Genomic DNA, 14,278 nt, shown 5'->3' on the forward strand with positions numbered 1-14,278 from the left:
ATGAAAGAGTTAAGGCTGCTCTGAGAATGAGAAACTGAAGACTGTTTCCTGCATCGACCTCCCTTCAGCCAGCCCTCCCAAAACTCACTGCAGTGCCAGTATTTCCTGCAGCAAACACATACCCATGTTCCCGTTCTCCATGTTCCTGATGTCCGGACGTAGCCGGCAGTCCGTGGGAGCCAGGATTGCCTCCATGCCCTTCTCCAGCTCATTGAGGCTCACAGCAAAACTGGTGAAATTGTACATCTGAAAAGCAAATTGAAGAGAACACACAAGTTATTCCAGCAAAGCAGTGCTGGGTCCCTTACGATGAATGGATACAAAACTTACAAGAGAAATTGCTGAGTCAAACCCCTACTGGCTGCCCTGAAGGCAAGGTTAGGTTCATACAACACCAGCTGGATTTTTTGTTGGAGGGGAAGAACAAGAAAGGGCAGATGGGGATAGAAATCACAGCTTTCATTTTTTTAAGCAGTCTTTGCTTGTGAGGATTAAGATAGATCTCCTACGATATTGATATTTAACAACATCATTTTTGGAAAAAAAAACCAAAACCACCCACACCTAAAAGACCAAAAAGTCTTGCTGAAACTATTGAAATTAATATCCTGCTGCCCAGCTACTGCACCCTGTGGCAGCTTGTCTTGGAACAGCAGGGCCAGCAGAAGGGAATGTATATCCATATTTCAGCCACTCTCAGTGCAAAGATCTCCCAGACAGGTTAAGCTGAGTCCCCATGTTCCCAGCTGCACTTGGAGCACACATTCCCTGTGCCAGCTCAGGCACAGCAGGGCTGCTTTCAGCACAGGACCAAAGCACAGCTTGCTGGAGTATAATTTCAGTGCAGCAAGAACTGCCAGAGCCTGCTCCTATGCCAAGGAGTGACACTCAACAAGGTTCCCTGGACCATTCCTCATGTTCTCCTGGATAAGTCACCAGCAAGAGCAAAGCAGGGGCAGGCTGAAACAGTTACCTGTGATGAGTTTGGTGGCCTACAGTTTATTCTCCAAAGCAATTTACTGCCTGGTATGAACTGCACTGTGTCTTGAACCTCTGGCATATCATCAGCCTCATCATTTTCAGATTTAATATCTTCTTCATTCTGAAACAGAGATAACATTTGGCAGAGGCACAAAGGAACATTGGATGGTTTCATCTCGGATTCGGCAGTGACTGTTGAAGAATCTGTTCACATTTGAGATACTGAACACTCCTGTACTTCTGCCTCACCCCTCCTGTTTGCTTCTCCTCACTCTGTATACAGCCTCTCTCATTTTTATCATGTCTTGCTCCTGATATCCCTGAATAGTCTCCCAGCACTTAAATAAAACTTGAATATCTGTTTAAAAAAATCAGTAATAGTAGTAAATGAATGTCTTTCAGAAGTGTTTTCTCCAGCTTCCTTTCTATCCTATGCCATAGCTTAATTTCACCTCACATGACCATTATTTCTACAGGTGCAAAAGAGCCAAGACTGAAATTTAAACCAGTTCCCAAGTTACTTCTTAAGTCATAAATAGGGCACACCTGGTTTTGGACATTGCTTCACCGTTTGCAAAACATTTGGATGTGTTGTTAAAAAAAGACAGGCCCTCATTTCAGTCTGATCCAATCACAATTATCACTGCCAGTTTTCTCACTGTGAAGACTGTGTCCTTAAGTTTATGAATACAGTGACTTTCCTTCAAAGTTCCTTTGTTAGCAGCTGCACTGCTGTGCTGCACATGTAAAACTCCAATGGTTCAGGGGGCTGCTCTCAGAATCTGAGACAATCTGACTGCTGCAGGACACAGACAGCAGCACTGTGGAATTTCAGAGGATTTCACCATGAGAACCCATTTAAAACCACAACAACCAGAAGGGAAGTTTGAGGCAATAACATCCTGGAGTGACAGTAACAGTTTTCCTCACTCCCACCCCCTTTCTATTTTCTTTCTGCCCTCTTTGACATGGCTCATTTGTTTCAATCACAAATACCCTACTAGGTTAAACAGAGCCTGTTTTATACACCAGAAAACAGCTCCATATGGTTAAGAATCTAATTTCAATCATTTGGTTTGAGTATTCATTATTTAAAAAGACAGTTCTAGGCTACTTTCCATGTCAACATCTGGTTTACTGTTAGACAGTTCCCCATCTAAAAATAATCTCAACAGGAAGGAAGGAAGGAAAGAAAGAGTTGATTTTCTTAAGATGAACAGAACCTTATTATTTTTTTAAAAAGAGTCCAAATATAAGCTTGTACCATGATGGAATCCAGAGCCAAAAGCAAGGCCTGTTGTTGCTCTAGATTCTTCTGATGTGAATACTTTTAAAGTTTGAGACTCTTAACATCAAGAGTGATTAGCTTCTGTTTAATTTTTCATTTTCAGTGAGTAACTGTTGATATAAGGAAACCCAAAGTCCTCTGCTGTACCATACAACATTTCCCATTTTCCATGTGACACTGAGGTCTTGGCAGCAACTTCCCTGACACTGCTTATGTATGAAGTAAAAACCCTGTATGTTTCCAGACCTCTTTTTTGTAAAGACTTTCTACTAAGCTCTGAGAATCTGCATCACCAAAAAGCATATCTGACTTAAACAAACTTGTGACTGCTTTTACTGCCCAAATCCTACTATTTTTATTGCTGGAGTTGGCAGTAGAGCCACTTTCCTCATTCAAGGACTGGACAACATCATCTTGGGGGTTGATATTTGATGATTCCTCTGACCAATCTCCAGCAGACACCATTCCTACAAGCTCCCTTCCATGCCAGCAGCTCACACCACAGCCTGCAAAGCTCCAAGTGCCAGGTGCCTTCTCACTGCTCCATCCAACCTCTACCAAATGACAGCTTTTATCCTCCATTCACCTAAATAAGACGTTTTGATTTCATTTTGGACATTTCAGAATCTTTCCTCCCTAAAGAATCCTTCACCTTACCGACTTCTTCTTCGGCTCACTGCCTCTCTTCTCATTCTTTTTGTAGGTCTCGTACGTGGTGGGGTCAGTGCACCACAAACATTCTGTCCACTTGCCATAGATCACACACAGCTTCTTCCTGCTGCACAGACAAAGCAAAGCAAAGGACACTGAGCTCTTCCTTCTGAGTGAGCCTGCTAAGCCAAGCCTTGCAGATTCTGATCTGCATGAAATACTCAGCTTCCTACTTCGCTGCATTTTATGTTTCTATTTGCAGATTTCACAGAATCACAGAATGGGTGATTCTTAGAAAACACAGATGTTTGATAGGCAAAGAAAAGGTTTCATCTCATTGCAGCTCTCCAGAACAGATCCTCATGACAGTCACATGCTTCTGCCACTGTTAAATGAATGTGGGTACATCAAAGCCAATTATAATACAGAGACTCAGAGTCACAAAACAGGTCTGGGTTAATTAAAAACTTTCAACAACCACATTCTCATTATTTTAAACTGAAGCCTGGAATTATGACTGTGCAATATTAAATCAGTTGCAGCTACTCTGCATTTTCCCTTTATTTCCAAGACCTGGACTGGAGAGTTTTTCTAATAATGCTTAAAAATTATCATCCTGGAATCAGGGGGTTTAATAATGACGCAGAGAACAAAAATGGGTTACAAACTACATTGCCAGCAAAAGAAATGCCCCAGTGTTAAAAACAGAGAGACCAAGAGGCTTTTCTCACTTACTGCTTGTCCTGGATGTATCCTTCTACTCTGTGAAGCTCCTTCCCAAACAGTCCACACGGTTTAAAATTAAGGACACATTTATCTCCAGTACTGTGGAGGAAATAAGTACATGCTTAGAGAAGCAGGCCCCTAAATACATCAGAAAATTTATTTTACCTTGTTTAACTTTTTAAATATAGTTACAGTTAGCTGTTGGTTAGTTATATAAATATAATTATTTTGATTTAACTATGGTTTATTATCTGACCAGAACATGAAAAATGGCACACAAATTCTAAAATTCCACAGAACTAACAAATTTTGTTCTAGTACAGAGACAGGATTACAAATTTGATACTATGAGAACTATTAAACAGCAGCTTGTTGAATTGAAACTCTCATTTACTGACAGAGCAATGTGTGCAGGAGTAATTCTTTCCCTCATCATTTAGAAAGTAATTTATTTTATGTAATAAAAAGCTTTGATACAGGCAGTTGGCAGAGCAGTTGACACTCTCCAAGTTCACCTTTCCCAACTCTGCAGTCATTTTTCTGTGCTGTGCCCTTAGTTTAAGACATTGTCCATTATCTAAACTAAAAAAAGTGACAAATCACAATCAACACAATGGAGGTCCAACCTGCCTCTGACAATTATTCCATTTAATGGTTCTGGAGATAAATTTAATTTCTGTTCTCTGGCAATAGTGCTGAATTTGGATGGGTAACTCAAAAATGTAAAACCTTTGCTCTCCATAGGCCATCTGGCTTTGTGCCTTTTCATTAATAATAATATGATAGTAATCCCAGGCCTAGGGAGAGCTTGCATGTGTCAGGAGAAGGAAAAAAAACAAAAACAAACACCCCACAAAAAGACAAAAAACTCCCACAAGACTCGAGTTACAAAACAAAACTTCCTGTGTGCCTGACAAAAATCAAAATCTCTGTACCGCAAATGACCACAACAACCTACAGCCCCTGGGTTCATGATCAGCATTACCTGTGATTTATAATTTCTACCACTCCATACTGTTCTAACCACAGTTTACCAATAATTACATTATGTACACAACAGGTTGGATTTGTCCATGTGTAAGCTTCATTGTGCCTGTCAAGGAAATAAGAGAAAGCAATCATTTTCTTGAGCTTGAGATGGAAGCCTCCTTTCAATTCTGTTCATGACAAGGCAAAATATTTAGCACTCCTCTGAACAGCCAGCACTCAGCTTCAAAACAGAAAAGAAACAGACTTTTCTTTACAAGCCAACAATGTGTTGTATCCAAGCATTAGTACAAGTTAATGAAGTGGCATTGCCCTTATTCTTCTCCCTTCTCACATGAGTTTTACGGTTGCTGTGCTTTGGATTACAAACTTCAGCCCAACATCAAGAGCAGTGCAGGAATTCATCTTTTTCATTTGCATTTTTGAAGTTTTAAATGATAAAACATAGTATTTGCAGGAGAACCAGACTAACCAACTAATGCCTAACAGTGTCTTCTATTCAATTGCTGCAGCAGCAGTAAATTGCACAAGTGCTTTCCACAAACATGCCACAAGTTTTCTCATCTGTATTTGAGGCCTGTTCCAGTGCCACTGAAGGTAATTTTGGAGGTGTGAGTGGTTTTTGCTTCTTTTTATTTGGTTGTTTAACAGCACTGGGACACAACAGAACTATTGCAAGCTCCACAAACGTGACATTTTAAAATTCAGTTCACAACTCAATTCCATCCTTTCCCCAAAGATTTACTGAGAAGAAGGGAAAATTCTAGAACTGATTTTCCACTTGGCTTTATCTTTGGTTTGTTGTTCTGTGAAAAGCTTTAAAGGTGAGTTTACAGATTCTAAATCCTTAAAAGCTATTATTCCACAATTGATCAAAAAGTTAAACAACAGGATTCCTATTATCACTAGCAGAGTCAAAGCCATTTATTCACACTCAGCTTTCCATGCTGGTAAAGGAAATACTGAAGCTACCTGGTAGGCAATCAATCTATCTTAGAAAAGTTTGTAAACTCTGTTTTAACAGAAAACAGAGAAAAAGCAGTGTCTGTAAAAAGTGCCTTGTATTTCTACTTCCAGTGAGTATGGAGAGAACACTCCCATGTCACGTTTCCAACCCATCTGTCACTTTCCAGTGCAGAGAAATAACAGATCATTGAAGTCTCACTATTTCCCACAGCTCCTTTGCTTCAAGGAGTCTTTAGAACAATGACTACTCTTCAGCTGGGGGAAAGAATACCAGAATGCCTCCAATTAATCTCCCAGCCTTTAAACATAGTTTTATTCCTGAACTATTCTGACACCACAAGCTTTACAGCATAAACCAAAACACAACACAAAGCACTTATGGTCAGGGCTGATGAATTGAATCACTTTTTGTGCTGGAGAAGTGAGAGGAAAGTGTCTTCTAATGCTCTGAAAAATATTCATGGTTAATATAAAGGCACAATTTAATACTGACTCACAGCTTTGCTTCCCAAACAGCTCCTTGTTCACTTAGGCTTTGAGCAGTTCTCAGACTCCTCAAAGTAAGAGAATGGTCTGAATCACAACACTGAGAGGTTCAAAATTTCATTTCAACTTCTGCTGCTAACTTGAAGCAATTATTTAAAATAAATGCTTTAACTCTTTATATTCCAGTTTAAATCTCAGCCTTGATTAGGTTCAACAAGAGTTTTAATAGTCCTATAAAGAAAGGCTCTTGAGGAACAAACATAATTTTGGTAACACTTGCATTCTGCACTAACATTCACAGTTCCCTCTACATTCAGAAGAAATTTCCTTTATTTCCATCATCATTTTTCTCCAAGACCAGTTCATACTTGTATGAACTTTGGAATATTAGATGCCAACAGTTGAAAAATTGAACAATTTCCAAAAGAAAGTACAGGAAAAGTCAATGCCTGCTATGCGAGGCAAGTTGGTTTTTTATTGAAACCAAATGTTGGAACTTTCTGAAGTCAACATTTCAAAACCACCTCAGAGTTAGGCCTCAGAAAGGCTTTTCTAAAAGCACCAAATGCAGAATACTTTATTTGCAACTGTTCTAGTGCATCCTCATGTCCCACTTGGGAAAGCTGCGGAGTCTTTGTGCCACCAGGACACAAAACAACTCATGGGACTTGATTTTAGCAGCAAGCTGATCCTTCTCTGGAAGTGCCAATCCTGACAAGTTTCTCCTGTTCCTTTACCACACAGAACAGTTATTGTGAGATGCAGCTCTTTCTACGCAAACCACCAAAACCAACAGCAATACTGAAAATTGAGATGAGCACAAACAGCCCAGTAAGAGAATTTTATCTCTATATTTACATTTGACATGCCTTCACAGAACTAGCTTTCAGTAGCAACCAATATGTAAGAAATGCTAATTTTCATGATGGAAAAACTGGGTCAAATTGCTACAGCTATGGAAGCATAACACAAAAAAAAAAACCCAGCTCTGAAATTAAGCAGTGAAAATTAACTTGTAAATCAATTCTTACAACCTCTTCAGCAAGGGGTTTTTAGGTAACCACCTCTGAAAAGCCAACAGGGTTATTACAAAAAGCAAAAAAAAAAAGTTATTTACTTCTCATACTCACTTCAGAAGCTCCAGAGTAATTGTTCCCCGAGGTTCTGCTTCTATACTCTTTCCCCAGAATTTTAGTTTGGGATAGATTGATCCATGAAATATGAAGTCCTTATTGAGGCCTTCAGAATAAAATGCACTAATAGGTGGGTGGTGGCTGACTTGTTCAGATATAAACCTAAATCCTAAGTCCTCCCTGGCAACAACAAAAAAAGAGCATTAAACAGTAAGCATATTTTTAATATTGCAAGAGAAAAGAGTTGATACTTTAAAAAAAGTGAAGTATTTTTAGATTAAACTGAAGGTGAGACTTTTCCTTTTCTAGTTCTGTGACACATTTACAATTAATGAAATGAAAGGATTTCTACTCTGAACACTTTCTTTTTATGCCCCAAACCAGATTTCTACCCAGAAAAGCCTCTCAAGAAGTTTCACTGAAATAACTCATGAAAATACAGAAACCCTTTGGGCAACATGAAAAGGTCTGACTGAAAATTCTTTACTGCAGACATATCACCCTTTTATCTGAGGAAGCTCAAAGTCCTTCAGACCAATTTCTCTATCTGACATGATCAACAAAACAATATTTAAATTAATTAATGGTGTCTGCTCAGGAAGCATCTTTGGTGGAAGAACATGAACCAATTTTTCTCTAAATAATTCAAAGAATATTCTGCCTAAACTTAGAAATAAAATTATTTGCTTTTATAGCAACTTCTCAGAAATTCTGAGATAGTTTGAGGAAAAGAATTTTAGCTATACTCAGAAATCTATTTTAGTGGTATTTTACTACAACCAGACCAGTGTAAGAGTCTGCTAACTCAAGAACACAAACAGCCCCAGCTCCCAGAAAGTAATTACTACCTGGTTAATTCATAGGTTTCTCCTAACAGTGGGTTAAATGGTTTGCCAGTTCTCTCCCACTGAGAAGCTACAGCAGAAACTGCAAAAGCAGCTACAGCCTGTAAGCAAATCAAGAACACATTGTTATGAGAATAGTGCATTGAAACTCTAAGTTTATTGTACTTGACTTGTTGCACATTACAGTATTTATTATTCCAAAAAGGAATGGCTTTATATTTCTTAAGGCAAAAACATTTGTAAGCCATAGAATAAATGACAGAGAAGTGGGGAAATATAAGCACTTTTTAAGAATCTAATTTCCTACTCTAATTAATGTCTGTGGTAAATTCTGCCAGATTATACTCTGCCTCACCTACTTCTAGAAGATCAGCCTGGTTTTTTAAATCTACTTTCCCCCCAGCTTTGACTGCCCCCACCCTCAGCTCACTGGGAACAGAGCCTCACTCTCCTCCTGCCAGGTAAGAACCATTTCTAGCACAGAGGAGATTTCCTGAGCCAGGCCAGCAGGTTCAGGTGACACTGAGGAGCTCCTGCAGGCTGGGAAATGGAGGATTGGAGCACACAAACACAGGAGCCAAGACAAACCCTCCACTGCACTTCAGTAAAACCAGAGCTGTGAGCAACACCAGCACGACCTGATGCACACAGGTGTCACCATATTCACTGCCTTGGTGTGAAAGCAAGGCAATAAGAACCAGTTTTGGAGGAGAAAATCCAATAACAATCCCAATAACAACCAGTTTTGGAGAAGAAAATGGTGGTATATTTGTCTCTGTCACAATAATTTTTCATCCAGGAACTTCAAAATCATGAGGTCACTCAACAAACCAATTTAGAATCACACAAAGCCAAGATTTTATCCTCACAACAGATAAAACCACCAAAAAAAGTCACAGTTAAAGAAATTAGTTGAGATCCTTGGGCATGGTCAGTTGTGGCACTTTCCTTTTAAACTCTGCATGCACGAAGGGTCAAAGTGTCACAAATATTTGACACAGCCATTATGAAAGAAGAAACTCATCTGGACAGACAAACTGGGCATTCTAACTGTAGCCCCTGAGAAAGAGATAGTTTCTCACTTGAGTGTGTCTTAAAATCAAAGACTGTGAGAAAAAAAAACTTGTGAATTACCCAGAAGGTGGTGGGGATTCTTACCTGCATTCTTTCCAGGGGATCTGTGTGACTACAAGCCTTATTGATGAGGTATATATGCTCCATGTATTCTGTTATCCTTTGAAGGAAACTCAAGGGCTCATTGAAGACAATGGGCATTGTAATCTTGGACAGCTCCTACATAACCAAAGGGCAGGTTGATTTCTTAGGCACAACACTAAGTAAACAACTGGCAACAACAACAATTTTGGAAAAATGTGGGTGAGTTTATTTATAGTATTCCTCAAAGGATATTTGGCAAGCCTGATGCAGACCTCCAAGTGCTACAGCTGAAAGAACTGCAGAACCCCACTTGCAATCTGAAACAACAACTTAAAACATTGATCCAGCTAACCTAATGAATTCACAGAGAATGTTAGCTTCTCTGCTGTGCTCTGTGTAAAGCAGAAGAGGTTAACATTTCCCTAGGTAGCAGCAATAATGTGCCAAGCAGCTCTGTGCTGATACTGAAGTGCCACACGCTCCTTGGAAAACCTCACATGCTTATTTGCATAAAATCTATCTATTTCACTGCAGCAACCACAAATTATTTTTTGAAAGGAACATTTACATAAAGAATAGCACTTGAATTGCTCTAACAGATTTTAGTGGTTTATTTAAGCAGCCTGTTATTTGTGTCAGACCGTTTCTGGTTCCCCGTGTGGATAAAGTCAGACACAAAGTTCATACAGAGATTTCCAACTCCCCAGGTCTTTTACTACACCCAAGCAAATTTGGCTGTTTAATTAAAGTTGCACTCATGGGCATTAAAACAGCTATGTAAGTGCTTAAAATTTAGCAGAAAGCAGGATGCCACCAGATGAAGTTAATGCAACATTTTCCTCACCTTGGCACAGAGAAGGGAAGAAAAATGTTAACCTTAACTAACTGCAACTGATTTGGTCCAAGCAAAAGTTTGACTAGATAGGTCACTCATCCCACCAAAAGGAGTTTTGAGAGAACAACTGTAGCTCCTAGATGGCATGAATTAATAAAATAAACTCCTGAAACACTTTTTGCTGAGTAAAGAATAAAAAAAAGAGCAGGTAAGAGAGGATTGTGTCAATCAAACATATTTGATTATATTTTAATGGCTGTAGTCTAGTTCTTAAAGGACAGCTTCAGAACCGCCAGTCCATATACTCTAACACATAAAGAAGATATGGAAATAGTACTGTTAATAAATAAATGTTGAGATTTTGAGAGTTGTTTCCTAGTAAAAAAAGGAAAATGCACCATTTGTTATTTTGTGTCTTGATGTTTAAGCAATAAAATTAATCAGCTGACATCAGGAGCCCTAACACAGATGCTTCATTCAAGCTAACTTACCAGTCCAATGCATTTTTTTAATATGCTCCAGACACTAAAATCACTTCTAGAAAACATTGGGGCAGGTAATGATGTTCTGTAATAGGAAAAAAAAATCCAACTGTCATTATCAGCCCACTAAACAACAAGCCCTTTTCTTTTCTATTGAAGCAACTTATAAAGGAAGCAAAGCATCACCCCAGACTTGGCAGAGGAAGCAGACACATGAAATGACTTTCCAACCCCAGAGAATTACCCTCTGAGAACAGCAATGCCCCAGAGGGTGTGAGCCAGCACATGCTCCACTCCCACCTCCTCTGCAGCTCTCTGTGTTTACCTGTGTCTCTTAATCCCATTTTCTTGTATTTCTGTTTCTCCATTATGCTTTTCAGTCTTATTGCTTTGGTGTGGCTCTAGATCAAGCATTTCTGGACCTTTATGATTTGCTTCTGAAAAGTCTCCTGAAGAATTGTCAGAATCAAAGCCTGTATAAAAACCAAAATGCAAGAGTTTTCTTAGGAGCCTTACCATGCCACAGAGTACCACTCACATTTTGCAAGTGTCACACCTGAAGTACACTTAGACTAGGTTAGTTTATTTCAAAGAGTATCAGAGTGAAAACCCTTATTAAGTGACCTAATTTCCAGGAGTATTATGAACCAATTACTGCATTAGAATCAAGAATTATCATTTTTCACACTGCTGAATATAACACTAATTTAGAATCTTAAAAGTTCTTGAGTAGCTCCTAATGAGATTAGCTGCATTTTCTCTTTTCCAGAGCTGCACTGTAATTACAGTAATTTGTTACAGTTATGTAGTTTTCCTTCAATTTTAAATAGACTAAATGCTGTGTCTTTTGCCATTAACTTTTTTACAAAGCAGTACTTCAACTTTATTTTAACCCCTCCAATGGCTGCTTTTGCTTTATTAGAGCAAATCATGCAAGGCACACACTCCAGAAACAAAAAGCTGCACTTTTTGGTTTTTTTGGGGTTTTTTTTGTTTTTTTTTTCAGGGATCAAGACCATGGCAATAACACCCAGAACTGCACCAGGAAGTCCCAGTGATATGATCTTATTTGGTAAACAGCAGGTGTAATGGGTAATGTCATGTCTTGCCCTGTCTCCTACGTTTTGATGTCACAAGAATGTAATTACACAGCAATAACCACACCTTGGCACTCTTAGCACTCAAGGGAAGCATGACAGTCACATCTGGATTCAGATCATTAAAATGAGGACAACCCTGAAACACCTGTCTTAAAAAATCCTTCAGTCAACTTACAACAAAATATTTCTGATTTTAAAATTGTATTTTTAACCATATATTAGCTCTTTTGAAACCTGTTACAGTACATGCAGCAAAATAACTTATTAGCTTAACTGTAAGTTAAAAAAAAAAAAGCTTTTTGGTACAATACCCTTACCCAAAAATCTGATCAAGCTCACACAACAACAAGGAACAGCATCACTTCAATGAGATTAACACACCTAAACGTAAAAGTAAAGCTTCACAACAGGAATAGTCCACTGGCTTTTAGGGGAATAGTTCTGAAAAATGTTACTGTGATTTCAGTCTTTATATTGTACTTGAAACCCTGCAAATCCTATCAAATGGTCATTGTGTTACCCACGTTAGTGTTTGTTTCCTATGATTCAGAATTGGTTTGTCCTGTTCCTGTAAAGCACAAGAGGAATTTGGAGTATATATATTATTTATGGACAACAATATGTCATTGGTAAGTAAATAAATGCCAATTCAAATGAGCGTCTTGCAGACAAACAACAAAAATTAAATCCCTGCTCCAGAAAAGGAAGTACATCAGAAGGGTAAGTCTGCTTTTATTAGACTGCACTTCCACCTAATTACTTTAAAAAAAACACCAAACCAAAACCACTATGGTACACAGCCAGATAATCACAGACTTTCAGCTGCACTTTCCACCTTAGCATCACATGACTTATCTACTGCAAGCCCATTGAGAAAGCTTAGGAAGATGCTTCTCAATGAAGTTCTAGGTATTATAGCTCTCTTAAGAACTATCCAGACACTGCTTTATGCAGGGGAAGTAGATCTGGAAGAAAAACAGAAGTGATTTGTTGTAATTTTTCTAAGCAAAAAGAGCCTTACACCAGCTGCCAATAAAGCTTTGAACTTGAGAAACCAAGTAAGTTAGAGTTACTTACAGGAACAGTTTTCATACTGAAAAGCCACTGGGAGTGAGGATAAAAATGGAGATTTAAAAGGAGAATAGGAGACCAGAGGCAGAAATACAATGTCAACAATTAGCTTAATCAGAAGCCCCACTTACATGTGTTAAGAGTGAAACACAAGCTTTTAAAAAGTCTTAAACTTTCAAAGTAAAATACTTAAGTTGGGTGCCAACATAAATCTATTTCAAGAGCTTAAAGAAAAAGTGACTTGCCAGTAACTTTAGTTCTCTTAGCCTTCCTCTTCCACATCCTGCAAATGAACTGAGTCCACTCAGAGTGTGCTGCCCGTGAGCCAAGGCAGCAGAGGCCCTGCTTGAGTCATGGGCAGGGACACCACCTCCCCTTGGGACACCCAGCAACTTCCCTGAGCAATAATTAATTGTCAGCCAAGGCAGACAGGGAATCAAAACACCTTGGTACTGAGAACCATCAGACACACAAAAGGCATAGGGATAAACATGCTGGAAGTGCAGACAGCAAGTGGAGCAAGAGGTATTGTTTTCTTTGCCAGAAATTAACCATTCTCCCCTTTCCAAAGTGCATTGTCAGGAGCTGCAGCTGATGGGGGCAGGTTGGCCTTTCACAACATCTGCAATTCGTACACAGCCATTGATTCAGTCTGATCCAGACAGAAGGAAAATATATCAGTTTGGCAGATAACTCCACTTCCTCCTCCCCACGTGAGAGCAACAACACCCTCTCAAATACACCTGGCTGGATGAATCAGCTGAGCCTCATGGGCACAGAACACATTTCAGTGGAACTGCAGGCTAATATTTAAAAAAGCAAAATTAAATTATTTGTGTTCTCAAAAATAAATTACCCTGGTAAACAGCCAGGTATTTTCCTGCTTTGTGGCAACACTTCCACAAAACACTTTGGCAAAAAGATACCTGACAATATTAGTGAAGGATACAGCTCAAAAGAGGCTCCTGATGGCACACAGTCTTTACAAAGTCTGTAATGGCATTAACACACCCAAGGTGACAGAGATCAAAGCTATATGCTCCTTGTGCCACAGAAAAATTCAAAGAACCTGAAATTCATCTAAGGATTGACCACCTTTATCCTGATCCAGCCTCAGAGAAGGTGGCCACTGGAATTTGAGAAAAAGCAGATTCTTGGCAGCTGTGATGTGTGGAATGAAGTGAGATCACAGGTAACATTCCCAAGGGATTCCCTAGGGGAGTACTCATTCACCAGGAAAGGCTGTCAAGTGTCAGCAATGCTAATAACCTCTGACTGCAAAGAAACTTCTCCCCATGAAACTTTGTCACCAACTCATCCATCCCCTTGATTCATCACCACCCCAGTCCATGCTGCAGCTCCCCAAGTGCCATTATCATCCAGTCAGGGACAAACCATGTGCCAGGATGATTCCCAAGCACACAATCCCTCCCATGACCATGTCTTTTGGATGAGATGAGGACAGTGTCAGAAACAGGAAACTTCTCAGCCAAGGAGTTAAATCCAGCACTATAAAAATCAGGGGTCTCCTTAGGAGACGTTCATATTCCACAAGTGGATGTCATTAAT

The 14,278-nt window shown here is 39.3% G+C and overlaps 1 protein-coding gene across 1 annotated transcript in view; it reads right to left on the minus strand.

Annotated features, from left to right (window-relative positions):
- The window catches only part of OSBPL2 (oxysterol binding protein like 2), a 33,338-nt gene that overhangs the window by 4,505 nt on the left and 14,555 nt on the right, over window positions 1–14,278 (minus strand). The window contains exons 4-13 of the mRNA XM_066561375.1: window positions 10,864–11,011; window positions 10,548–10,623; window positions 9,222–9,356; window positions 8,067–8,164; window positions 7,216–7,398; window positions 4,632–4,739; window positions 3,656–3,745; window positions 2,927–3,047; window positions 974–1,102; window positions 123–246 (exon numbers count right to left, since the gene is read on the minus strand). Of these exons, the coding sequence (XP_066417472.1) occupies window positions 123–246; window positions 974–1,102; window positions 2,927–3,047; window positions 3,656–3,745; window positions 4,632–4,739; window positions 7,216–7,398; window positions 8,067–8,164; window positions 9,222–9,356; window positions 10,548–10,623; window positions 10,864–11,011 (1,212 nt within the window). The remainder of the gene's footprint in view (window positions 1–122; window positions 247–973; window positions 1,103–2,926; window positions 3,048–3,655; window positions 3,746–4,631; window positions 4,740–7,215; window positions 7,399–8,066; window positions 8,165–9,221; window positions 9,357–10,547; window positions 10,624–10,863; window positions 11,012–14,278) is intronic.

Source organism: Molothrus aeneus, chromosome 17 (assembly GCF_037042795.1).
Source record: "Molothrus aeneus isolate 106 chromosome 17, BPBGC_Maene_1.0, whole genome shotgun sequence".
Lineage (NCBI taxonomy): Eukaryota > Metazoa > Chordata > Aves > Passeriformes > Icteridae > Molothrus > Molothrus aeneus.